This window comes from Panthera onca, chromosome D3, assembly GCF_046562875.1.
Source record: "Panthera onca isolate mPanOnc1 chromosome D3, mPanOnc1 haplotype 2, whole genome shotgun sequence".
Lineage (NCBI taxonomy): Eukaryota > Metazoa > Chordata > Mammalia > Carnivora > Felidae > Panthera > Panthera onca.
This window is the reverse complement of record NC_138350.1, coordinates 7,283,061-7,309,589: the sequence shown is the minus strand read 5'-3', so window position 1 is coordinate 7,309,589 and position 26,529 is coordinate 7,283,061. Positions and strand designations below refer to the sequence as shown.

Below are 26,529 nucleotides of genomic sequence, written 5' to 3'. Positions count from 1 at the left end.
TGGCTCAGTCGGTTAAGCATCTGACTTTGGCTCAGATCATGATCTTGTGGTTCATGGGTTTGAGCCCCGCATTGGGCTCTCTGCTGTCCGTGTGGAACCCACTTCACTTCCTCAGTCTCTCTCTCTCTCAAAAATAAATACGCATTTTTTTTTAAAGTTAAAAATTCTTGGGGCGCCTTGGGTGGCTCAGTCAGTTGACCGTCCGACTTCAGCTCAGGTCATGATCTCACAGTCCATGGGTTCGAGCCCCGCATCGGGCTCTGTGCTGACCACTCAGAGCCTGGAGCCTGCTTTGGATTCTATGTCTCCCTCTCTCTCTGCCCCTTCCCCGCTCATGCTCTGTCTCTCTCTCTCTCAAAAATAAATAAAACATTAAAAAATAATAAATAAAAAAAATAAAGTTAAAAATTATTTTAAATAAAAAATAAAAGGAAATTAAATGCACCTAGGCATTAAAGTGATGAGGTAGATGGAGTGACCTTTCAGGGTGCTCTCATTTCTTACAACATTCTGGGTCATAATGTTGGGCTCAGATTTGATTTTCCAAAGAATATACTATACTGACATATTAAATCAGCAATAATTCCTCAAACTGTTGCTTTAAATTGCCCTATTCCTATTTTTCAAGTTTTAACTGTGTGTGTTTATGTGTATGTGTGTATACGTATTTTTTTAAACAGTAATGTTTAGAAATTCCGGAAGCACACTAGAGTGAATACATAATGTAAAGAATCCTCTGATTAGTACAGTTACTCCCAACTCTAGCTTGAGAGGCCAAGTGTGTGTGTGGCAGTTTTCATAAAATAGGACAAATTGATATTTTTAAGTTGTTTTCAAGCAGCAAATACTTATTAAGCACCTTCTTTACAAATCAGGGTGCTATGTCTATCAAGTGCTGTTCTGTATCAGGATATTTCAGGGCTTTCCTTAGCCCAGTCAAGAAAATAATTTGTAGGGAATTCCAATGTTGCTGTTTTAGGACTTACTGTAAGCAGAAAAATAATTATACAATTTACCTCTCAGGGTTAAAGAAAAATAATTCAATCTTAAGCCACAAGAAAATTTTTAATTGTATCTAGCTAGAAATACAAGCAAATATTACACATAAATTTTATTACACAAGTATCAATTAGCACATGGAACTACATCAAACCAATTACACTGTTGTAAAAGTTTCTGAACAAACTAAAATTACTTAATGACTTACTGGTGAATAACAATACTATCCTAAATGTAGAGAGAGGACACAATTCACAACCCCAACCCCCCACCTTTGGCACCTCATTGACTCACAAGACAAGATTGTCAAGTTAACATCACATGTTCTTGTTCTTCAATTGACATTGATTGCATATACTTATTTAGTAAATCTTCTTCCTTTTTTTCTTCATTCATGTATGATTCAGAATCATTTGTAGAAACTGAAAGGAAAATAAATTTATAATATCTGTTTTGGAAATAAAGTTGTATTTCATCCTGAATATTGAGATCTGTACATAAGAACAACCTTCAAAATGGCCTACCTTAGTAATAACCTTTCGCAGAAATAAATGGCCTGCAATTTTCAAAACTTAATCACTTCTCCCTTCCCCCAAATCTCTTAACTTTGTAAAATAAGAGTCTTAGTAAGTACTGTATTCAGGGCAACTTATAGCAAATTCTCTGTTACTGAGTCTTGTTTTCTCTTTGCTTTCAAAATCTCTTGGTTATGCGAAAGTTACGGCTTCAGCAGTCTCATCTCAGTAAGCCTGAAGTCCTTGCCCATCTCCCTTCCATTGGTGACCACAGACACTTTCCCCCTGTCTGCACTGCAGTTCATCCAGCTATTCTTTCTGGACCCAGACTTACTTTTTCCCCTGCCATTTCCCTCGGACAGGTATACTATGGTATTTAAGCAGAGCTGAGCAGCACTGTCATACAGCAAGGAGCCAGGAGTTCAGAAGGCCTAACTTCCCCACTTCCTTCCTACCCACTTCTCTACTCATTGTGTAGCAACTAGGAAATTGTTTAACTTCCACTTAGTCCTCTCCACGTTATCAATTCTGAGGAATACTTCTGAGCATTCCATCTTTCTTCCTCTTTTGCCTTTTTCATTTTGTGGTATTCTGTACTTGTGATAGAAGGATCCTTTATGCTGATTCTTACCAAGTCTAGATTTTTCTGAGTTGCCCCATAAAATTGTGATAATGTCACTTGGTTGGCTTGCTTCCACTGGGTTGTTGAATATTAAACAAAATGATGTAGGTGATACAGCCCTTTGTAAACTATGATGCTATATAAAATATGTTGTCCATCCAAAAATGACACTATCTCATAAAAATGCTATGGCTTAAAAAACTCATGTTTGTGGCTGTGAGTTCTCAGAAATTCATTCTCTGTTAAGTCTCCGACCGTGATATTATGAATACCTTTGTTTAGAATTAGAAGTGCCTTGAATTTTACTCCCCTCAGCAGCATGTCCATTTAGATAAACACAGAAACTATATTTCATATTTATTTTATTTGGAGAATTAAAAGCAAATAATATTCTATATTTTTAATGTCTTCTGTAATAGAAATGAAACTATATTGGGTTAATATTTTTTAAGCACGGGGCACCTGGGTGGCTAAGTCTGTTGAGCATCTGATTTTGGCTCAGGTCATGATCTCTGGTTCATGAGTTAAAGTCCTGCATCTGGCTCTCTGCTGTTGGTGCAGTCTGCTTCAGATCCTCTGTCCCTGTCTGTCTCTGCCCCTCTCCTGCTCACACTCTCCCTCTCAAAAATAAACATTTAAAAAATGTATTTTTTAGCATAAGATCTTTAAAAATGCTATTTTAAAATTCCGTGTTTAAAAAAGGGGGGGCACCTGGGTGGCTCAGTCAATTAAGCGTCCGACTTTGGCTCAGGTCATGATCTCGCGGCCTGTGAGTTTGAGCCCTGTGTCAGGCTCTGTGCTGACAGCTCAGAGCCTGGAGCCTGCTCCGAGTTCTGTCTCCCTCTCTCTGCTCCTCCTCCACTCATGCTCTCTTTCTCTCTCAAAAATAAACATTAAAAAAAAAAATCCACATTTACCTGATTGCATGAACAGTCTGCCTGGTTTTCTAAAAATCTTCAGTGACTTACATCTTGTTTTGGATGCATATCCAGTTTTTAAACTGTAAGAAAGAGAAGTATCTTAATTGGAGCCAGTGAAATGAACAACTGTCTAATGCATGTAGAAGACCATACAAATTCTTTTTATTAAGCTGCCAGTATCACCAAAAAGACTCTTTCAATCTCTGAATTCTCCTGCGACTTATTAACCCTGAAATGCAAAGCTCACTATTGTAGTACAGGTTGAATAATCAGGCTTATTTTCTTTTTTCTTTCCTTTTTTGTTTATAGTAGTCCCCTGTGCAGAAGCAACCATATGCTCCTTTTGGAAGTGTTTGTATTATTTTAAATTTGAGTGGGAATTACTAAAAAGGGCAGTCTTCCATATTTCTAGCTGATCAAGAAATTTTTACAATTCCACAAAAGATGTTCTAAAAGGAGTGGCATATTCCAGTCAGATCAGTAAAGAGACCATAAGATAACATCCTTTTGTGCTTTTTGTCTAACCTACTCTGAATGTAGCAAAATGAACATATTAGGAAACAAGCTTTCATCTCATTTAGCTACCCTTCAGATAAAATTGGGATATATTTTCCTCCTTTTAAACAGTAAGAAACAGACCCTTCTTTGTTTCTCACTGGTCGCCAGAGTGAATGTTGCAGGATCATTTCAGGTGCAGGTGCAGCTGCGATGTTAGAAGGCCCCAAGTCCACTCTCTCCAACTGGTGTCGCCATGTGGTGCAGGGGTAATGCTGCTTTTGTGAGTAACGAGAACTGAGGCGGCTTCTGTGATGAGTGAAGATACCTGTCATACAGACCAGCTCTGTTAGAAGGCCCTCTTGTTTCTTGCCAGAACTAGTGAGAAACGAATGAGGTGCACCTGCCTGGCTTTTGTGAGTTGCGCTGGATCACATGCATATACTGCTTCTTCATTAATATCCGCAGGTAGTTTGCATTATAGATCTTAGCAATGCTGCACAGATAACGCTTCTGGCCTAAGGTGAGGTCTGGCTGCTAAAATACAAACAAGGTTTATAGGCATTGTAGAACAGAGGTTGCCAAGATTCTTTATCTGAAAGGCTGAATGTTCAGGACAGCTGAACCATCTGTATTTTTATTTATTCCAATTCAACTATCCTAATTTGTCCAAAAAGAGAAAGAAAGAAAAGAAAGAAAGAGAGAGACAGAGAGAGAGAGAGAGAGAGAAAGAGAGGAAGGAAGGAAGGAAGGAAGGAAGGAAGGAAGGAAGGAAGGAAGGAAGGAAGAAAGAAAGAAAGAAAAGAAAGAAAAGGCCATTTAAACAGTACAAGTGACCCTGCCTCCTGTTTGCACTCAAGTGATTCAAATGCCCAATGAAGTTTGAGAACCAGTGATCTAGAAGAATAAGGAGAGTTGGGGCACCTGGGTGGCTCAGTTGGTTAAGTGTCCGACTTCGGCTCAGGTTGATCTGACAGTCTGTGAGCTCGAGCCCCGCTGTCAGTTCAGAGCCTGGAGCTTCCCTCTTGATTCTGTGTCTCCCTCCCTCTCTGCCCCTCCCCCACTCATGCTCTGTCTCTATCAAAACATGAATAAACGTTTAAAAAGGAAAAAAAAAAAAAGGAGAGTAGAGATTCGCTGTTCTGTCAGTGAGACTTAGTTCCTGTGTGCCTCTCAGTGAATGTGGGCATCTTACCTTCCAAATATTTTTGAGGTATCATGTGGTTATCTCAACTACTCAACTACTCTACTTAGTCTCAACTAAAGAAATAGTCTTTTCTAGCACCAGAAGAATAACTGTGTTGAACAAACTGGGGAATAGTCTATCGGTCTTTGATGAAAGTAATTTTGACTTAAGATTTTCACTTGCTGATTTTAGAAGGTAACACTCACTTAAAATGCAAGGCTACACTGTGTCTGTATGTGTGTATACACACACGGGATTTACTGAACTGAACAGGTAATAAATTCAGTGAAAACTCAAAATGCTGGTCAAAAAAATCTGACCAATTTGCACAGATCTTTTGTAACCTTAATTTGCTTTCCTCTAACAGGGACACATCTGGCAGATATGACCTTTAATAGGTAACAGAGGTTCAACAGTTATAAAATGCTTATTGCCATTTTCTTTATTAGCTTGCCTCTAATTTTGCAGTCCTTCAGTGAAATCTAGGAGTTTGGGTTTCCATCTCTGGAATGTAACTTTCCTCAGGGCCATTAAGCTTTCTGAGTGAAGGTACATTAGATGTCAAGTATCATGAAGCCCTAAATGAACTCTTATGATGAGAAATCTATAATGATAAAATCCTTGCATACATTCCTGAGTTTACTCCACAGATATTTATGGAGTCCTAGACAATATGCTGGGTGTACCTTGTCTTCTCAAGTGCCTTACCCTCTAAGCAGCAGATCTCCAATAAAAAGTTCAGCTCTGAATACAAAGAATTTGGCATTTAAATAAAGCATTGGTATTTAGTTAGCATACCTTTAGAAAAGACGCATCTGTCATTGATTTAGGGATGTTAATTGCTTGAATTTGAGGAGTTTTCCATAACTCTTGCAGCTTGGCTATGTGTGTGTTGGGTCCATCTTTGATTCTGTCTGTGGGCAGGACATTATTAGGTGAATTTCATGAGCAAAGATGTACTCAATAAATTAATTATTAATATCTATATATTTACACATGTCCCTGACTACCCTGCAGTAGGAATATGAGTCACTCTGTTAAAGTTCAAGAGGCTGTATGATATGCCATTTGGTTTTAGAGCATACAAAAGTCTAAGATATTTACAAATATTTTCTCTCTCTCTCTCTCTCTCTCTCTCTATATATATATATATAATTATATATAGACTACATTATTTTGAACTCAGGTGAGATGCAAACTATGTTGTTTAGTTTATCGTATGTCAAACTATACTAGACAAGAATGTGCATGTAAGACTTGCACTTTAAAGATTTACAACAATATTTTATCATTCATTTGATTTTAGTATGTTAGTATTAAACTCAAGATAGAAGATAGAATAACACAAATTTTATACCTTTAATGAGGCAGTGTTAAAACACAAAGGGCTTTGCAGAAATTTACTAAAACTTATTTTTACATGATTTCTGTTATTTCATGTTTTTAATACCGATGTGGGTAGACTAATAGTCTTTTAATACAAAATGCAATTTGAGACATATCTAGGAGAATGAAGCTAGTTTTCAGTTTCAGACATATTGAGATCAGTAACTTAATCTAGGGTAAAAACTTCATTAACAGTTTGGGGGAAAACAGTATCTGGTGAAACTTAACCAGGAAATAACACTTTGAAACACTCCCCAAGTCCCCACACACTCTCCCGCTCCAGGCAACCAGTGATGTGCTTTCTATCACTACAGTTAGTATCACTATAGAGTAGTTTGCATTTTCTTGAGTTTGATATAAATGTAAACATACAGCACATATTCTGTTTGTGTCTGGCTTCTTTCACTCAGCATAATTATACTGAAATCCATCTGTGTGATGTGTAACAATAGTTCATTCCTTTTTATTCTTGATATATATCTATCCACCTGTTGGTGACATTTGGGTTGTTTCCAGTTTTAGGCTATTACAAATAAAGCTGGCAGAACAGATTTTTAAGTTAAAAGTTTATATTCAGTAAGTTGAATTAAATAACCACACTTTTGTTTCAATATTGACAACAAAGTCCATTACAATTTTACATATTAAATTTTAGTTATTTATTTCTTCAGGATTTTGACAGGGATGCCTGGGTGACTCAGTTGGTCAAGCATCCGACTTCAGCTCAGGTCATGATCTCAGAGTTCATGGATTCAAGCCCGGTGTCGGGCTCTGTGCTGATAGCCAAGAGCCTGGAGCCCAGAGCGGGCTTTGGATTCTGCGTCTCCCTCTCACTCTGCCCCTCCCCTGCTTGCACTCTGTCTCCCTCTCTCAAAAATAAATAAACATGTAAAAAATTTTAAAAAAGAAAAAGATTTTGACAAATTGGAGAGTTAATGCAGATAAGTAAGTGTTATATTTGCATACTAAAGGACTAACTAGTTTGCCAACAAAGAAACAATTATCTGGAAATTATGTCATTATGACCCTTAAAATATAATTTGGAATCTATAGTAATAAAAGCTTATTTTTTTTTTTAAATCCTTTTTCGAGTGGTAAATGTGGGCTAATTATCTAAGACTATATCTTTTGTGTCCCTGCTATTCATTATTTCTGAGATGCGTATTATAGCCTGGACTAACATTTAACTTGTCAAAAGCTTGGTAGCATTTCTTCACAGAAAATTAAACATTTAAAGATAACAGTTAAACTCAGTGACAAACACCCAATTGAAAAATGAGCATAGGACTTGAATAGACTGGATGTCTCCAAATAAGACACACAAAAGGCCAATAAGCACAAGAAAAGATGCTCACTATTAGGGAAACACAAAGTAACAATGAAGTATCATTTCATACCCATAAGGGTAATTATCACAAAAAAAAAAAAAAAAAAAAAAAAAAATGAAGGTGTCTGGGTGGCTCAGTTGGTTAAGTGTCTAACTCTTGACTTCAGCTCAGGTCATGATCTCATGGTTCGTGAGTTTGAGCCCTGCATCGGGCTCTCTGCTAACAGCACAGAGCCAACCTGGGATTCTGTGTCCCTTTCTCTCTACCCCTCCTCTGCTTGCTCTCTGTCTCTTTCTCTCAAAATAAATCAAAACAAACTTGAAAAAATGAAAACAGGAGCGCCTGGGTGAGTCAGTTAAGCGGCTCAGGTCATGATCTCACAGTTCGTGAGTTTGAGCCCAAGTTGGGCTCTGAGCTGACAGCTCGGAGTCTGGGGCCTGATTCCGATTCTGTGCCTCCCTCTCTGCCCTTGTCCGCTTGAGCTCTGTCCCTCTTTCTCTCTTAAAAATAAACATTAAAAAAATTTTTTTAAACGAAAACAAGTGTTAGCTAGCATGTGGAGAAATTGGAACCCTGTGCATTGCTGGTGAGAATGTAAAATGGTGCAGCGGCTGTGGAAACAGTGTGGTGGTTCCTCAAAAAATTAAATATAAAATTGCCATATGATCCAGCAATTTCATTTCAAAGCAACTACTTTATTTATACGTACATATGCATTTTTATGTACATACACATTGATACACGTCTGTGTTTTTCTGAGGTAACTGTAAGGACTATAAAATTTCCAAGGAAAAATAAAGTGAATCTAAGTTTATACATCATAGAATTGAAATTGCTCCCCTCACCGCAACCAGAAATTAGTGAGAGGCCTTTGGGGTTCTGTGTTACTCTCTTAATTCCAGCAGTTTTATCCTTTATTTCAAGTGAGAGGGAAAACAGCAGCAATGAGAAATATTTTACATCCTTTGAAGTTATTCTAGTCAGAACTTTTCCCTTCAATTTGTGTATAAACCCCAGGCCATACCTGGGACATTTCAAACATCAGTTACAAACACAATTCTTTTCAGATTCATTGCTATTTTGAAGTACTCTTTTTTTTTTTTTTTTTAATTTTTTTTTTTCAACGTTTTTAATTTATTTTTGGGACAGAGAGAGACAGAGCATGAACGGGGGAGGGGCAGAGAGAGAGGGAGACACAGAATCGGAAACAGGCTCCAGGCTCCGAGCCATCAGCCCAGAGCCTGACGCGGGGCTCGAACTCACGGACCGCGAGATCGTGACCTGGCTGAAGTCGGACGCTTAGCCGACCGCGCCAGCCAGGCGCCCCTGAAGTACTCTTTTTAAAATGCTTGATGTGGGGGGCGCCTGGGTGGCTCAGTCGGTTAAGCATCCTAAGCATCCACTTCAGCTCCAGTCATTGACCTCAAGGTTCTTGAGTCTGACCCCTGCATCAGGCTCTCTGCTGTGAGCACAAAACCCGCTTCAGATCCTCTGTACCCCTCTCTCTGCCCCTCCCCCATGTGCATGCGCACTCCTGTCAAAAGAAACAATTTTTAAAAAAATAAATACTTGATATTAGATATCTTAACAAGAGAAAAAAACCTGGATTGTTCTTTTTAATGTTTATTTATATCTGAAGGAGAGAGATACAGAGCATGAGGGGCAGAGGGAGAGGGAGACACAGACTCCGAAGGAGGCTCCAGGCTCCGAGCTGTCAGCACAGAGCCCAACGGGGGGCTCGAGCCCACGAACCGTGAGATCATGACCTAAGCCGAAGTCGGATGCCCAACTGACTGAGCCACCCAGGCACCCCCCAAAATTTTAAGCTCAGGATGCCAATAAAGTCTATTTTTAAAACTCCATTGTGTTTGTAGTTGTAGCAAAATCTCTAAACCGTGTTATTTATAGCTATTATCTGTTGTATATGCTCTACTCACCAATACCTTTGGAATTCTGATAATAAGAAAGTCCAGGTGATCTGTTGGGGAAAAAAAGATTTAAATAATATGCAATAACTGACAGCTTTATAAACATTAAAGAAAGCACATATTTTAGGGACGCCTGGGTGGCTGAGTCTGTTGAGAAACTCATTCTTAATTCAGGCTCAGCTGATGGTCTCCTCGTTGGTGGGTTTGAGCTCCCAGCCCGCTTGGAATCTTCTGTCTCCAGTCTCCGTGTCTGCCCCTCCCCTACTCGCGCACAGGCACACTTTGCCTCAAAAATAAATAAATAAACGTATTTCTAAAAAGTATTTTAAATGAAAAAAGGGCAGTCTCGAGTATGCTTTTTACTTTTCATGTTTCCATCAGACAGAACAACTTGTAAATTTTCTCCTCTAATCCTGGTTATATCCTAATGGCTCCGGGCTTTTTCAAAGTGAGTTATCTGAGGTTTTTACCATACTAGAAAGGATTTACTTTAAGCCAGATTTGGTCTTACTTTTATAGCCTTTTTAATCTAATTCCTACTTTGAGCTCAATAAAGTAGTTTGGGCTTCTGTGTCACCCGTGGCATTTTCTTGCTCTCTTTATTTTTAATCAAGTAACTTGCTATGGAGAAGACTATCTTGTTCTTTACTGTATGTAATTAAGGTGTACTGGAACTGATAAATTGGTCTGGAATATTTCTATGTTTGTACAAGTTCTTTTTTCTTTTTTCAAATTAAGACAAAACTCCCTTCCTTGTCTCTTCCTTCCGTTTATTCAGTGACCAAGTGTTCATTTATCTCTTGATACATTTCGGATCCCACACTTTGTCAAGCACTGTAATGAACGGAAAAGAAAGACAAGACCACATCTTTAAAAGTCTTCAGTACCTTATGGTCATTTTGTTTTATACGGCAGGAGCCATGACTGTGTGCTGAATTGGAGAGAAACACCCGGCAGCTCTCACTTTTAGGTAATAACTGATGGAAGGGATGAGGAGGTACCGAAGACTAATTGTCTTCAGCATCCAGTAAATAATAGTAAAAACAAAACAAAACAATGAAAAAACAAAAAACAAACAAAAAAACCCACCCTGCTTAAAATAAAATGGATTTATGAAGAAAAACTTATGTGGGAAGAAAATATCAAGATCAAGGTGCCTCTAATATCCCTAATTATCTGTCTCATTGGCATTATGAATCCCTCGGACACGAAGGTGGCTAATGTCGCACATACGGCACTGATTTATTGACTTGGAAGTCCTCCGTTGAACCTCCCTTTCTGCTCTATCCCCCACCCCCTCTTTTTGTAGAGACCCTGTGACCAGACGGCATATTTTCCAGCAGGTTTCGCAGCGCCCCCTCGGGGCAGAAAAATGCACCCAGGCAATTGTCGCAATCACCGCGTTTAGTCATTGCACCAACACTCAACCTTATCTCACAAGCCCTTCCCCTAAACTGTGAGTCGGCTTCCATTTGTTCCACCCCGGCCACAACAAAGGTTCTCCCTCCTCTCGCTTCAGTGCACTGGGGACCAGTCTATTGGAGCAGTCAACTCCCACCCCCTCCTCCACTAGGGATCACGACCCAGGGTCGGTCGCCGTCCTCCCTAACCCGTCAGGGCCCCTCAGCCTCACCCGCCGCCGCCACCCTCGGTTCTGGCCACTGCGGGAGGCTCTGCAGAAGAGCTGCATTCTGTCCAGTCGGACACCGGACCCTGGCCCGGCATCTCCTCCCGGGTGCCCGGACCTCGAGCGGCGTGCGGAAGCGGCCTTCCCCTCTCCCCTCCCCCGTCAGCACGCGTGCGTCAGGCCGGGCGATATCGCGGGTGAAGAGAAGGACGCGGTATTCTAGCCCCCTCCGATGCGCTCCGGACACTGCCCGAATAGCTTCGGGAGAGCGGGGAGGGCAGATGCGCGACGCAGGAGTTAAATTGGGGGAGGGGCAGGAGTTCTTTAGTTGATCGCGCGCTTGCACGTTTGCATCTTTTTTGTGGAAGGGATCAGTCACGAGAAGGAAATATACCTGTCCCCTAAAACAGGAGGTGCCTTGCACCTTAGTATCCCAGACCCTTTCTTTACAAATTTGAAAATCTTGAGAGTCACCATATAGGTCAAACCTCGGTACACAAACCAAGGACCAAAGCCCCAAACTCAGCGATGCTGAGTGTGGTCCGTTAACCGTTATGACCAAGGCAACCAAGCGTCTCGAGCCTACCAACCGCCTATTTCCGTCAACTACTTCTGCGCACACGCGAACCGCCCTCCCGCCCTCCCCGAAGTTTCCTGAGAACGCGTTTCACACGAGATGTGACCTGCGGGATGCTCCGTAGTCAGGGATGTAGCAGAGCGGAAGGTACCGAAGGACTTTGGATTGCGATTGGTTCGCAAGTCGTGTTCCCGGAATTCAGTCAGCGCCACGCGAAGGCTGAAGGGAGCGGGGCGGTGGGACCTTGTGTCGAGCCGCCAGCAGCACCCGGGACTTGGAGTGCCGGTATGCCTCGGTATGCGCAGCTGGTCATGGGCCCGGCAGGCAGCGGGAAGGTGAGCATTTGGCGGGAGAAGAAGGGAAAAGTCCGAGCTCGTGGGAGGCAGGGAGGTTCTGGTCCTGACGGCGGGACCGGCGCATGCGTTTACTGGGGACCCTGGGCAGCTCGCCTCTGCAGTCTGTGCTTCAGTGCTCTTTTTGTTGTGGTTTTGAAGGTGGAGTAACTAACGATGGTTGCTAATGTTTATAATGTGCCTGTACCCCAGATACTGCGTTTAAACACTGTGCGAGAAGTCCTATTCTCATTTTACAGAAAACGAGACACAGAAAGGTTAAGTTCTTTGCCCAGGATCACACAGCTAGTAAGTAAGTGACGGCTGGAATTTGAATCGTTTTGTGTAACTCCACAATCCCGCCCTCTCGCGCTCATAGAAGGTTCAAGTGTGGTCTCATCAATCACTGTTTCTTAGAGGTTGAGACGTGGACTTCTGGTATTTGAGGCGCTTTTAGGAGGTACACGGACCTAACATTAGTGAATATTGAATCATGTATTGAGAACGTTACTCCCTTTTCAATTCTCTTTCAGTTTGCATTGAGGTAAAATTGGCAGTTTGGTGCTTGTATATCTAACACTTCTTTAATCCCCAGGTCTCTTCAGAGGTCGGATCTTAGAGCTTTTGACAGACATTTGTATTTAGCTAGAACAAATAGACCTTTAAAGGTACCTTTTAAGGTACCTTTAATTTTAGGGTTAATTTAATTTTACGGTTACCTTCATGTTATGATAAATATACCTGGCTTCCTGTTTACAATAGAGATTATTTTTTTTCTTGTAAGCAAGTATTAGCAGAGTGATATGAGGGTCATTCAGATATTGCAGAAATGGTGAAGATACTGGTCAAATAACAGGAGTGTGAAAAGCTCTGGAGTCTGGAAGTCTTGTCTGGCTTCAATGTTGAAGACACTGTTCTAAGGCTTGACCTCTTCTGGGTGCAGGAGATCTACATGTGACTGTAATATAGCCCTTGCCTACCCAGTGCCTGTAGTCTATTTGGGAAGACTGATAGGTGTCTTGTTAATTAAAATATAGTGTGATGCATGGAGAGGGCCTCCTGTTAGAGAGAATGGTATGTGAAAAGTCACTGAGGAGAAAGGTTAATAGAAGTTATCTTCTATAGTCCAGATCAATTTTCTTTTCTTTTTCTTTTCTTTAACTTTTTTAACGTGTATTCATTTTTGAGAGAGACAAAGAGAGACAGAGCATGAGCACAGGAGGGGCAGAGAGCAAGGGAGACACAGAATCCGAAATAGGCTCCAGGCTCCGAGCTGTCAGCACAGAGCCTGATGCGGGGCTCGAACTCACAAACCGTGAGACCATGACCTGAGCTGAAGTCGGACGCTTAACTGACTGAGCCACCCAGGTGCCCCAGATGAATTTTCTGACTGTGTTAGACAAGTACCTTTCTCTAAATTTTTGATGCCTGCTATCCAAAGTACTCACTGAGCATGTTCTTTTTGCCAGGCACTGTTCTGGGCCCCAGGGGTTGTATGGTGAATAAAACACACATACACAAACATACACACATTTCTGCCCTTGTAGAGTTTATATCTGAACATAGTAAGTCAGCCAATTAGAAACAATTATCAAGCATTTATTATGTATCAGGTGCCATGCTAGTTTCTGGGCTTGTAAAACTGAATAAGACACATCCTTGCCCTTTTTTTTTTCTTTCTTTCTTTTCTTTTTTCTTCTTCTTTTTTTCAATTTTAGAGAGTGCACAAGTGGGAGAGAGGGACAGAGAGAGAGGGGAAAAAATCTCAGAGAGAGAGAGAGAGAGAGAGGAAAAAAAAATCTCAAGCAGGGTCCACACTGGGCATGGAGCCTGACACAGGGCTCAATCCCACAACCCTGGGATCACCACCGGAGCCGAAATCGAGAGTCATATACTCGACCGAATCACCCAGGCGCCCCAACACATCCCTGCCCTTAAATAGAGAGTAGGAAAGACAGACAAGTAGCCTAGAGATTTTAACATAGTGTGTTAAGGATTACATGAGGGATAAAGAATTCTCTAAACCAAAAGTTGCAAACTGATAGCCTATCTCTAGGCTATTTATTGACCTCAGTGTGCTCTCATCTTGAAATATTCTTCCCCTGGCTGGTAAGCACATTCACATCACTTGGCTCAAACATTCCCCCCCTCAGGGACATCATCCCTGACCACCCTACCTAAATCTTTGTTTGGACTGTAATCATCCTGGTAAGGATATTGTGTGTTACATAGACATTGTGTGTGCTGTGTGGTATGATCAGAAATCTTCTTTTTAAATTCCACTTTTTGCATGTTAGAGCAGCAGGGAGCCTTAGTGATCGTAGAGGCCATCCCAGTTAAAAGATTAGAAAACTGAGCAGGGGGCACCTGGCTGGTTCATTCCGCACAGCATGCATCTCTTGATCTCAGGGTTATAAATTCAAGCCCCATGTTGGGTGTAGAGATTACTTAAAGTCTTAAGGGGCGCCTGGGTGGCTTAGTCGGTTAAGCGTCCAACTCTTGTTCTTCGCTCGGGTTATGATCTCGCAGTTCATGAATTCGAGCCCTGCATATGGCTCTGTGCTAATGGTGTGGAGCCTGCTTGGGATTCTGTTTCTCCTCTCTGCCCCCGCCCCTCTCAAAAAATAAATAGGGGCACTTGGGTGACTCAGTCGGTTAAGTGTCTGACCTTGGCTCAGGTCATGCTCTCATGGTTCGTGGATTTGTGCCCCATGTTGGGCTCTCTGCTGACAGCTTGGAGCCTGGAGCCTGCTTCAGATTCTGTGACTCCCTCTCTCTCTGCTCCTCCCCCACTCATGCTCTGTTTCTGTCTCAAAAATGAATAAAGGTTAAAAAAAAGTTTTTAAATTAAATAAACAAACAAACATAAAACCTTAAAAAAAAAAAAGAAGAAGAAGGGAAGGGAGGGAGGGAGGGAGGGAGGGAGGAAGGAAGGAAGGAAACAAATGAGCAAAGTAGAGAAGCAATTTCCCTAAAGTTATGCATGAGTCCCAGCCAGGTCTGGATCCGCAGCCCAGTCTGGTGTCCCTGACTCCCAGCCCAGTACCTTTCCTGTTTTCAGTCAGATTTTTGGTCAATAAAGGCATAGTTTTACCCTTAGTGGATACTAACCAAGGGATATGGAGAGTCCTCCTGGGGGTGTAGGGGGCTGTACTACTCTGCCTGTTGCTTTGACCCCTCATGCCTTGTGACATTACAGAGCACCTACTGTGCCACCATGGTCCAGCACTGTGAAGCCCTCAATCGATCTGTCCAAGTTGTGAACCTAGATCCTGCAGCAGAACACTTCAACTACTCCGTGATGGCTGGTGAGTCCTCAGCAGGGCCTTCCCCCTCCTTCAGGAAAAATAAGGGGGTGGAGAAACCATAAGTGCAGGCTGCTTGGCACAAAAGCTGAAATTTTTAATTACTACAGTTTCCTTCCCTGTTTTATAGTGAACAGCATGAGGCTGAATGTCATTTGTGACATCCACTCATGTGGACATAGGTGACAGTATCCTTTCCTGGTCTTTGGTTTAAGAATTAAGTGAGTAGACTCCTCCCTTGTCACACTTCCCTTCTGTCCCTTTCATGCTTAGTCCTGCTGTGGTGAATCAGGTTTACCGCTGATCATAGTATAAGTAAGCAGCCTGTTTTGTTTTTTAAAATTCTTTTAATTTATTCATTCAGTTGAGCACATGCTTTATAAACATTGCAGATTGTCCTAAGGATTGCAAATAGGCTGATGAGAGGGAATAAGTGGGGAAGTTGATTTAGGAAGGGTAGTCGGGGAAAAGTCTCAGGAAGGGAGATTTGGACCCAGACCTGATGATGATAGTAATGTGCTCACCAAGCAGGGGAGATGCCTTCCAAGATGAGGGAATGTCAGGGCAATAAACAGCCTAGAGACAGGAAGGGGTTTGGTGTGTTCCAGAAAAAGCAAGTATGTCAATGAGCTGGAACATAATGAGTGAAGCAAAGAAGTGCCAGTAGGACATGAGAAGTTTGGGTTTTATCCTGTGTTCTTAGTCCGTTTGAGCTGCCTTAACAAAACCCCACAGGCAGGGCAGCTTATAAACAACAGAAATGTGTTTCTCATGGTTCTGGAGGCTGGAAGTCCAAGATCAGGATGCCAGCAGAGTCAGGTTCTGGTCAAAGACATCTTCTAGGTGGCAGACTGCTGACTCCCATGTCCTCATATTATGGAAGGGGACAAGGGACCTCTCTGGGGCCTCTTTTATTAGAGCACTAATCCCATTCATGAGACACCATCCTCATAACCCAGGTGCCTCCCAAAGGCTCCAGCTCCTAATATTATCACCTTGGGCATTAGGTATTCAACATAGGAATTTCAAGGGGACACAAACATTCAATCTATAGTACCTGTCAGCAGTAGAATACCATTGGAGGGTTTAAAGCAGAGGAGGGGATTGACATCCGATATACTTTTTTTTTTTTAAAGAAATACAGTCATCTTTTTTTTTTTTTTTTTAAGTTTATTTATTAATTTTGAGACAGAGAGCAAGCACAAGTGGGGAGGGGGGCAGAGAGAGAATCCCAAGCAGGCTCTGCACAGTCAGCCCCAACAAGGGGCTTGAACTCATGCTTGGACTCATGACTGTGAGGTCATGACCTGAGCCAAAATCAAGAGTTGGATGCTTAACTCACCGAGCCACCCAGGTGCCCCAATATACATTTTTAAAGATAATGACTCCCAGATGAAAAACAGAGATTCTAGGGGTCAGGAGTAGCAGGGACTAGCAGTATGGCTCTTGAAAATGTCTAGGTGGCTTGGACTAGTGTGGTTATGGTACAGATGGAAAGAAGTAGATGGATTTGGTATCTACTTTGCAAATGGAATTAGCATTCTGTGGGAGAGTGAACCCGAAGGGTGTAAGAAAGGGAGGAATCATCAAGGGTGACTCTTAGATCTCTGACTTGAGTGTCCTGAATTGCTGAAGAGAGCATGTGGTACCATTTACCAGGAAGGAGGACAAGTCTGTTTAGGTTAGGGCAGTTCTCTTTGCACTTACTAAGCTGGAGATGTCTGACATATCTAAGAGGCAGCGTTAGGGAACCAATTGGATATAATAGTCTGGGACTCTGGGACAAGGTCTGGCCTAGAGATATAAGTTGGCAAATCAGCAGCATATAGACAGAACATAAACCTCCAGGCCTGGATGAGATCATCTCAGGAGGAAGTATGGTGAGAGAAGAGAACCCAAGGCCAAGCCTTGAAGTTGTCTGATCTTCAGAAGTCTGGTGGAGGCAGTGGAGTCAGTGAGATAGGAAAGCCAGAAAAATGTTGTATCACAGAAGCCAGGAGGAGAGACAGTTTCAAGAAAGAGCTTGTGCTTGGTGATGTTCTTGATGGTTAGGAGTTCATGTAAGATGAGGACAGAAGTGGGTGTTAGACGTGGGGACATGGAAGTGGTTGGTGGTAACTGTGCCTAGAAGTTTCAGCAGAGCGGTTTGAAGAGTGGCCCGGAGGTGATGCAGTGACGCAGACAGGAGACAAAGTTTCACTGTGAAAGGAGCAGAGAAGTGGGATGAGAACTGGAGGGGATAGGAGGATCAAGGGAGGTTTCCTTTTAACCTTGGAGATGCTAACTGGAACACTGGGTCGGACTTGATTGCTGAAGAGAACGATCCAGTAGAAAAAGAAACTGAAAATGCCAGACGGTGGGAATAACTTCACAAGTGAGAAAGGGAGGGGAAATCCCAAACAGGTGGAGGGTTTTGCCTTCACTAGGAGTGGGGGGCTTTTTTTTTTTTTTAAAGAAATTGTCTCTTCTATTTTTAAGAAATAGAATCAACATGGGGCTCAAACTTAATAACACCGCGATCAAGAATTGCATGCTCCACTGACTGAACCACCAGGTGTCCCTGGAGTGGGGTGCTTCTTCCTTGCAAGCAGAGGGAAGGCAGGGTGGAAGGCACCATGTAATAGTGGTGGTGGGAATATGGGAAATTCTCTTTGGTTGGCTTCTGATTTCTATCAATGATATTTGTGCCATCAGGACGTTAGAGTGGCTGGAAGTGGGTGCGAGTGGGGTGGAGGAGGCAGGTTGAATAGTCCTCTTCCTTGAAAAAACATCATTGCATTGCTTTGGGCTTGTTTCGTTGCACCCAACAAAAAGCACTCAAGCCAGCTTATATAAAAGGATTATTTAGAATGAATAAGGGAATCTCTTACAAAACCCAAGAGGAAGGCTTTATGAGAGACTAGAACCCAAAACACAAAAACTAACAGAAACTAAAGCCGGCTTTCTGTCTTTCTCTGCCTTTTTCTCTCTCTTACAGACCAGCTATCTCCGCTTCAGGTGGCCCAGCAAAGTGCCTCCAACTTCAGGTTCACATCCCTTTCTGGTCCAGGTGTCTTAATGACTGACTTGTGTCCTTTTATTTATTTATTATTTTTTTTAATTAAAAAATTTTTTTTAAATTTATTTATTTTTGAGAGATAGAACACGAATGGAGGAGGGGCAGAGAGAGAGAGAGAGAGACACAGAATCTGAAGCAGGCTGTAAGCTCTGAGCTGTCAGCACAGAGAGCAACCCATGAACTGCGAGATCATGACCTGAGCCAAAGTCGAATGCTTAACTGACTGAGCCACCCAGGCACCCCTTGAGTCATCCTTTTAGAAGACCTATTTCATTGTCTCAACTTGGGTCAGATGTTTATCCCCTTGATAGGGAGAGGAAGTGCATCGGAAAATATTATCCATATAAACATGGCTATGAGTGAGGCATTTCTCTGTGAACAGAGATTATAGTTTTGTTTGGTTTTGTTTTTTAATGTTTATTTATTTTGGGGAGAGAGAGACAGAACGTGAGCAGGGGAGGGGCAGAGAGAGAGACACAGAATCCAAAACAGGCTCCAGGCTCTGAGCTGTCAGCACAGAGCCTGACACAGGGCTCGAACTCAGGATCATGACCTAGTCCGAAGATGGACGCCTAACCGACTTAGCCACCCAGGTGCCCCCAGAGATTGTAGGTTTGAGCACAAACATAAAAAACCTGTGGTAGAAAGTTATAAGGAATAAATTTCCAAAATTAGTAGTAGAGAAGAACTATACATATACCAGAATTTTTAAGCTCCCGCTATAGGTGATTTAGCTACATTATCCCATGGAGTCTTCATCCTTCTACCCCAGCATATATGATTTGTCCGCCATTTTATAAATAAAGAAAGTGAGATGCAGAGAGGTTACATAGCTTCCCTGAGGTCATGATGTTAAGAAATAGCAGTTGGTTTTCTTGGTTCGGTTTTGTTGTACTTGTTTTAGAGTAAGTAGTATATATTCACATGGTTCAAAATGCAAAAGGTACAAAGAGTAAGTATACAGGAAAACGTCTCCCTCCCAGCTCTGTGTCTCATTAATCAGCTCCCCTACCTGGAGGCATCCAGTGTTGCCAGTTTCCAGGATGGTTTTCCGTATAGAGTCTGTGCATATAAAATCAAATATGTGTATTATTATGTATATAGTGAATCTTTGTCTTTTTGTTGTTGTTGTTGACACATATGATGGCATTTTTACACAGAGTTCTGTACCTTAAACTTTTCACTTGAAGGTATACCTGGGAGGGCCGCCTAGGTGGCTCATTCGGTTAAACGTCCAACTTCAGCTTAGGTCATGATCTCGTGGTCTGCAGGTTGGAGCCCCACATCGGGCTCTGTGCTGACAGCTGGGAGCCTAGGGCCTGCTTCAGATTCTGTGTCTCCCTCTCGATCTGTCTCTCTGTCTCTGTGTCCATCCTCGCGCTCTCTCTCTCTCTCTCTAAAATAAACGTTAAAAAATAAAAATAAAAAAGTAGACCTGGAAGACTGTATCACATGCATACTTAAAAGAACTTCTCCTTTTTATGGCTACATAGGATTCCATTATCTGGCTATATAGTAATTTATTTAATTAGTTCCCACAAATACTGCTACTTGATCAGAAGTGAATAATCATGTACAGGAATAGTTTCATATATGTGATTTTTTTATATAATTATTAACTCTCACTAGTGAGGATAACAATTTTTGAATGGATGTTCTTATATTCTGGGCCCTGTCTATCTTTTGCAGACATTCGAGAGCTGATCGAGGTGGATGATGTCATGGAGGATGACTGTCTGCGGTTTGGTCCCAATGGAGGATTGGTATTTTGCATGGAATACTTTGCCAATAATTTTGACTGGCTAGAGAACTGTCTTGGCCACGTAGAGGATGACTATATCCTTTTTGACTGTCCAGGTAAGTCTACAATTTGAACATGACCTTTTCCTTGAAGTTGTGCTGGCTCTATCCTCAGTGAGAAAAAGTGGACTGAGCCTTTGTAGCTCTAAACCATATTGCAGTGAAGTACAAAGCTCTTATTCATTGACTCTAACTCATTCATGAGTTTACTGAGGGTTTACTTTGTATGCTGGGAATACCATACAGAGCCAGGAAGCCATGGCCTTTGCTCTCACGGAGCCCTCAGTCAAGTGGAAGTGCTAAACAGAATGAACAAAATCACCCAAATTATTATTTAATATTCATTTTTGGTAGGTTCTCCACAGGAGTAGTACAGACCCCCACATAGCAAGATTAGGAGTCTTCTGATCAAGTGGCCCGTAAGCTGGGCTGTGAGGTGAAGGTGAGGGAAACCATGGTCCAGGCAGAGGGCACAGCATGCCAAAAGCCTTGAGACAGGAAAAAGTGAGATGGGTTTGGGGCACTGAGAAGGCCAGTGTGGCTGGAGTACTGAAAACCCAGGGAAATGTCATGAGGTGAGGCTGATGGGGGACACATAATCACACACAACTTCTTAAGCCAAATTGTGAATTTTATTTTATTTTACTTTTAATGCTTATTTATTTTGAAAGAGAGAGAAAGAGAGAACGAGCTGGGGAGGGGCAGGAGGTGGGGGGGACAGAGGATCCAAAGCGGGCTCTGTGCTGACAGCAGAGAGCCCAATGTGGGGCTCAAACCCACAAACCGTGAGATCACGACCTGAGCCAAAGTTGGATGCTTAACCAACTGAGCCATCCAGGCGCCCCTATTTTTTTTAATATTTATTTATTTATTTTGAGAGAGAGAGAGCGAGCAAGCACGTGCAGGAGAGAGGCGGAGAGAGAATCCCAAGCAGGCTCCCGACATGGGGCTAAATCTCACGAACCATTAGATCATGACCCAAGCCAAAAATCAAGAGTCAGGTGTTTGACTGAGCCACCAAGCTGCCCCAAAATTGTGAATTTTAGACTTGAGTCTAACCTAGATGTGATCATTTGTGCCCTCACGTTATTTTCCCTTGCTTTTAATTGAACCTACAGAAAAGTGTATATATCCCAAGCATACAGCTTGATGAATATTCCCAAACAACACACACCTTTGTAGCACTTGCTTTTGATTCCCTTTATTAACCATTTTTAGAAAATTTTTTTTCACGTAATTTAATGAGTTCACATATTTCCCGTTTATAATAGTCTTGTTATTATTCTTCATGTAGGTCAGATTGAGCTGTATACACACCTGCCTGTGATGAAACAACTGGTCCAGCAGCTGGAACAGTGGGAGTTCCGAGTCTGTGGAGTTTTTCTCGTTGACTCTCAGTTCATGGTGGAGTCATTCAAGGTTTAGATCAATCATACCGATTTTTTAGTCATGGGTATATGCAGGTGACAGTCTTCTTTAATTACTGTGTGATTCTGGACATTTCAAAACGGTATTCCAGAATTATTTAGTATCCCTTATTCAGTTATTATAATGATGTATTTTTAAGTCAAAATATGATATCATATAGATTTGGGGGAACTACTTACCAAGAAAAATAAAGCAAGTGCATAGTTTATAAGTCTATTTTTGATTCTCTGAGGGCCTTTGGTCTAGCTTATGAACTGTATTTCCCATTAATCGCTCTTAAGGAATATTCGATGAAAAGAAGTTAAACATCTAGATTGAGGTTTGTGATCACTGTAAATTTTTTTTTAAGATTTTATATTTAAGTAATTCCTACACCCATGTGGGGCTTGAACTTACAGCCCCAAGATCAAGAGTTGTGTGCTCAGATGACCAAGCCAGCCGGACTTGGTAATTTACAATTGTAATTTACGATCACTGTAAATTAAATCTGCCTCTTTCTTCTTTATTCTCACCTTTGGAAACCAAGGGTCAACCATCTGATGAATGGACTGTCTTTTCTTTAGGATTAGCATTTCTTTTACTTAGGCCAGTTTTGTTCCATTGAGGAGTAAAAGCCTCTCTTTTATGCAGAGACCAGCAAATTTTATTGGCAACAATTAATTTATCTTCCCTTTTCTGTTTCCTCCTTCAGTTCATCTCTGGCATCTTGGCAGCCCTGAGTGCCATGATCTCTCTAGAAATTCCACAAGTTAACATCATGACAAAAATGGATCTGCTGAGCAAGAAAGCTAAAAAGGAAATTGAAAAGTGAGTTCACTTCTTCCATTATCATCAGATTTTAATTGCAGAGATGTGACATTCTGTCAGTCTACAAAACGTTCCTGATTTATTCTTCGTTTTATTCATCATTTTTCTCTCCTTCGAAGGTTTCTAGATCCAGACATGTATTCTTTATTAGACGATTCTGCAAGTGACTTAAGAAGCAAAAAATTCAAAAAATTGACTAAAGCTATATGTGGACTGGTAAGCTTTCAAGTTTTGTTTTCTTTTTTTTTTTAAGTTTATTTATTTTGAGAGAGAGGAGAGAGAGAACCAGTGGGGAGGGACAGAGAGAGGGGGATACAGAGGATCCGAAGCTGGCTCTGTGCTCACAGCAGAGATCCCGATGCGGGGCTTGAACTCACAAACCAATGACATTATGACCTGAGCCTAAATCGAGAGTCAGATGCTTAGCCCACTGAGCCACCCAGGCTCTCATCAAGTTTGTTTTTTTTTTTTTTTTTTAAAAACCCGACCATAACCTGACCATAACCTGGTTAGCTGTTTACCCATAGCTAGTCAGTGGCCACTATTACAGGAAGCAGAGTCCAACCCTATTCCTTGCAAAAGGGAGGAAGGTAGGGGCAGGCTGTGGCCAGTCTGTAGCTTAAATTATTTACTTTCTTACTTACTTACTTACTTACTTACTTATTTATGAGAGCACACGTGTATGCACACATGGGGAGGGGCAGAGGGAGAGAGAGAATCTTAAGCAGGTCCCACACCCAGCACATAGCCTGATACAGGGATCATGACCTGAGCCAAAATCAAGAGTCAGACACTTAACCAGCTGAGCCACCCAGGCACCCCTCAGGAGTTTAATTTAGAAGTAGTTATTGGCAGTAGCTGATAAGTTAACTGATGTGTCTACTATTCTAAGCTTTCTGGGGAGGTCAGAACTGTCTGTGCCCTTTGGAAATTCCTGGTGGTTGTTGAATTCAGATAAATGCGTATGAAACAGTAAGTGTCTAGTTAAATAGTAAGTTAATGAGTATCCGGGAGGTCAGAGGCCAGAAAAATCAATGATGATTTGCTGTTGTTCTGTGTCTGTCCCTCCTCCCCCCCTTCCATATGCAGATGTTTTAAATCGGAAGTATAAATGGTTATAAACGATAATGTAAGTTGAAAGTTAAGTCTTGTACAGCTTCAGAATGACCCTTTCTGAAATTCCCAACTTATAGATTGATGACTACAGCATGGTTCGATTTTTACCTTATGATCAGTCAGATGAAGAAAGCATGAACATTGTGTTACAGCATATTGATTTTGCCATTCAGTATGGAGAAGACTTAGAATTCAAAGAACCAAAGGTAATTTTGATTATTGGCTTTTGGTATCAATGTTTGCCAGCACTCAGTGGCCTCTTAACATATTCCCAGCAACTCCTTAAATTTTGTCTTGGCAGCAGTGGTAATCTGGGCTTTTCTGGGAGATCTCTGAAATTGACATCTTTGCTCAACAAGCAGTATCAGTTCTACTCCCTGTTATTGAGGCTACAGTATTATTAAGTTTCTTTGTTCTCAGGGCGTGGGGGCATGTGCAGAGAGGAGATGAAATCCAATTGAACTTGGGCTCCCCTCACATGTCACTGGGAAGCCTGGTGGTAGTCATCGTAGGCCACTATCTCAGCAAAGTAGCTGAGAATCGGCAGGTGTAAACTCAAGTGAGAAGTGCTTCCAATGAGATACAGGCACTTTGATTTACCACTTAGCTGGAAAAATTCTATCACTCATGCCTTTTGTCACTGTAAAATACACCTAAAATGCAGTTGGGCATTATCTCCTGGTAGGGCATTACCTGAAAAATACGTAAGCACATAGTAGGTCTACCTTAGGGGAAATGAATATTTTCTATTTTGTTCTTTGTGTCAGGAACATGAAGATGAGTCGTCTTCTATGTTTGATGAATATTTTCAAGGACACCAGAATGAATGAAGAATTTTTAAAATAGTAACCATATACGTGAAGCACTGTGGCTGAACCAGCAAGACATTGTTCCCTTCAAAGGATGCAGTACTAGAAAGCTACTTATTTTAATGAAAAAAATAATACTTGGCTCTTTAGCAGCAGCATGCCTGAATCAAGTTCTAGTTATTCTTCAATGGCTGGTGTTTCAGGTGGAATCTTTTAGTATCATTTTAACAGCATCAATTTAGATTTTAAATGTTGAAGTTGAAATGAATGCACATAGACTTGTATATAGTATGAATGAATGAGCACTTGTGGTACATTTAGGACCCAGTCTACTTTTATTTCTACTGTTGGGTTTTTGTTATTTTTGAAAGGTTTTTTTTTTTGGAAAGGCAGGGATTATTGTAATAAAACATATGTATGTGTGTCCAAAGGAAAAAAATCTAGAAGGATATAGTTAAGACCCATTGCTTACCTATATCTCTGAGTTTTCCTACTTTGAAAATGTATCATTTGTGTAATTAAAAAATGAAAAGTAACTTTTAAAATATATATGTATGTATATAAATAAAATAAATAGAAAATAGCACTAACCTTTCATTACACTCTTGTTTTCCAGTCAGAATTTGAAATACTCAGCCAGGGGCACCTGGGTGCCTCAGTCAGTTGAGCGTCCAACTTCTGATATCAGGATCAAAACAAAAGTCAGGAACCCAGGGTCATAGGATTGAGCCCCACGTCAGGCATCAGGCTCCATGCTGAGCGTGGAACTGCTTGAGATTCTCTCTCTCCCTCTACCCCTCCCCAGCTCACATGTGCGCTCTCTCTCATTCTCTCTCTCTCTCTCTCTCTCTCTCTCTCTCTCTCTAAAATAAAAAAAAATGAAATACTCAGCCAGGGCAAATTTTTAAATGAATAAATTTGCCCAGTCATCAAAACATAGTCAGTGATTTCTTTAAAAATGCAGTTTTGGGGGGCGCCTGGGTGGCGCAGTCGGTTAAGCGTCCGACTTCAGCCAGGTCACGATCTCCCGGTCTGTGAGTTCGAGCCCCGCGTCAGGCTCTGGGCTGATGGCTCAGAGCCTGGAGCCTGTTTCCGATTCTGTGTCTCCCTCTCTCTCTGCCCCTCCCCCGTTCATGCTCTGTCTCTCTCTGTCCCAAAAATAAATAAAAAACGTTGAAAAAAAATTAAAAAAAAAAAAATGCAGTTTTGGGGCGCCTGGGTGGCTCAGTTGGTTAAGCGGCCGACCGGCTCAGGTCATGATCTCGTGGTCCGTGAGTTCGAGCCCCGCGTCAGGCTCTGTGCTGACAGCTCAGAGCCTGGAGCCTGTTTCAGATTCTGTGTCTCCCTCTCTCTGACCCCCCCCCAGTTCATGCTCTGTCTCTCTCTGTCTCAAAAATAAATAAACATTAAAAAAAAATTTTTTTTTTTAAAATGCAGTTTTTACTTTTTCGTTTCATTTCATTTCATTTCATTTCATATTTCATTTTATAAGAGAGAGAGAGCAAGCAGGGTAGGAGCAGAGAGGGGAGAGAAAGAATCCCAAGCAGGCTCCGCACTGTCAGTGCAGAGCCTGATCCGGGGCTCAGACTCAACCACAAGATCATGACCTGAGCTGAAATCAAGAGTCAGACACTTAACCAACTGAGCCACCCAGGCACCCCAAAAATGCAGTTTTTAGTCTCTGAGCATTTAAAAATGTATACTTTCCTGGAGTAACATGCACACAAAAATGCAAAAGACGTAAAGTTTTTTCTTTTAACTAATGTGCACATTGGTCAAATTGTTTCTTTTCAGTGTTTTTAAGTTCAGTGGGGTTGGGTATGAAAGCATGGAGAATGGCTGGCTAGTCAGTCAACAGATATTTTTCTAGTATCTACTGTGGGCCAGGCCCTGCTAAAGCCCACCGAGTTCTGCCAGGCATTGTGCTAAGAAATATCTTACATAGTCTTGGGGTGCCTGGGTGGCCCAGTTAATTAAGTGTCCAACTCTTGATCTTGGCTCAGGTCACAATGTCATAGTTCATGAGTTGGAGCCCGTGTCAGGCTCTGCACTGACAGCACAAAGCCTGCTTGGGAGTCTGTCTCTCCCTCTCTCCCTCTGCCCTTACCCTGCTCTCTCTTGCATGTGTGCGCTCTCTCTCAAGTCTTTTTTAAAAAGGTAAAAAAGGGGGCGCCTGGGTGGCTCAGTCGGTTGGGTGACCGACTTCGGCTTAGGTCATGATCTCACAGTCTGTGAGTTCGAGCCCCGCATCGGGCTCTGTGCTGACAGCTCAGAGCCTGGAGCCTGTTTCG

The 26,529-nt window shown here is 41.8% G+C and overlaps 2 protein-coding genes across 7 annotated transcripts; one reads left to right on the top strand and one right to left on the bottom strand.

Annotated features, from left to right (window-relative positions):
* Positions 1-1,046: 1,046 nt before the first annotated feature.
* FAM216A (family with sequence similarity 216 member A) lies at positions 1,047-11,575 on the bottom strand. 5 transcript variants are annotated; one of them, XM_078435816.2, is made up of 7 exons: positions 11,401-11,575; positions 9,389-9,429; positions 5,536-5,651; positions 3,959-4,088; positions 3,696-3,879; positions 3,054-3,136; positions 1,047-1,421 (listed from the first exon to the last, which is right to left on the bottom strand). In XM_078435816.2, the coding sequence occupies exons 1-7, from the start codon at positions 11,481-11,483 to the stop codon at positions 1,306-1,308; spliced, it is 753 nt and encodes a 250-aa protein (XP_078291942.1). In that variant the 5' UTR covers positions 11,484-11,575; the 3' UTR covers positions 1,047-1,305. The 5 variants fall into 5 exon arrangements, with proteins under 5 accessions (XP_078291942.1, XP_078291943.1, XP_060468245.1 ...); XM_078435817.2 differs by having other exon boundaries at positions 9,395-9,429; XM_060612262.3 differs by lacking the exon at positions 11,401-11,575 and adding an exon at positions 11,013-11,378 and having other exon boundaries at positions 3,959-4,085.
* Positions 11,576-11,577: 2 nt separating this feature from the next.
* GPN3 (GPN-loop GTPase 3) lies at positions 11,578-24,824 on the top strand. Of its 2 annotated transcripts, XM_060612258.3 has the most exons (9): positions 11,578-11,918; positions 15,115-15,223; positions 18,198-18,269; positions 19,968-20,135; positions 21,373-21,497; positions 22,198-22,313; positions 22,433-22,529; positions 23,507-23,635; positions 24,197-24,824. In XM_060612258.3, exons 1-9 carry the CDS (start codon positions 11,697-11,699, stop codon positions 24,257-24,259), a joined length of 1,101 nt encoding a protein of 366 aa, XP_060468241.3. In that variant the 5' UTR covers positions 11,578-11,696; the 3' UTR covers positions 24,260-24,824. The 2 variants fall into 2 exon arrangements, with proteins under 2 accessions (XP_060468241.3, XP_060468242.3); XM_060612259.3 differs by lacking the exon at positions 18,198-18,269 and having other exon boundaries at positions 11,684-11,918.
* Positions 24,825-26,529: the final 1,705 nt, after the last annotated feature.

Coding starts and splice junctions, on each gene's coding strand:
- FAM216A (XM_060612260.3), bottom strand. CDS start 11,104: ATGCCGGGCCAGGGTCCGGTGTCCGACTGGACAGAATGCAGCTCTTCT. Junction 4,089..5,535: donor CAGATGCGTCTTTTCTAAAG/GTATGCTAACTA, acceptor TTTGTATTTTAG/CAGCCAGACCTCACCTTAGG. Junction 1,422..3,053: donor CAGACTGTTCATGCAATCAG/GTAAATGTGGAT, acceptor TTTTCCTTTCAG/TTTCTACAAATGATTCTGAA.
- GPN3 (XM_060612258.3), top strand. CDS start 11,697: ATGCTCCGTAGTCAGGGATGTAGCAGAGCGGAAGGTACCGAAGGACTT. Junction 15,224..18,197: donor CAACTACTCCGTGATGGCTG/GTGAGTCCTCAG, acceptor TCTCTCTTACAG/ACCAGCTATCTCCGCTTCAG. Junction 22,314..22,432: donor GCTAAAAAGGAAATTGAAAA/GTGAGTTCACTT, acceptor TCTCCTTCGAAG/GTTTCTAGATCCAGACATGT.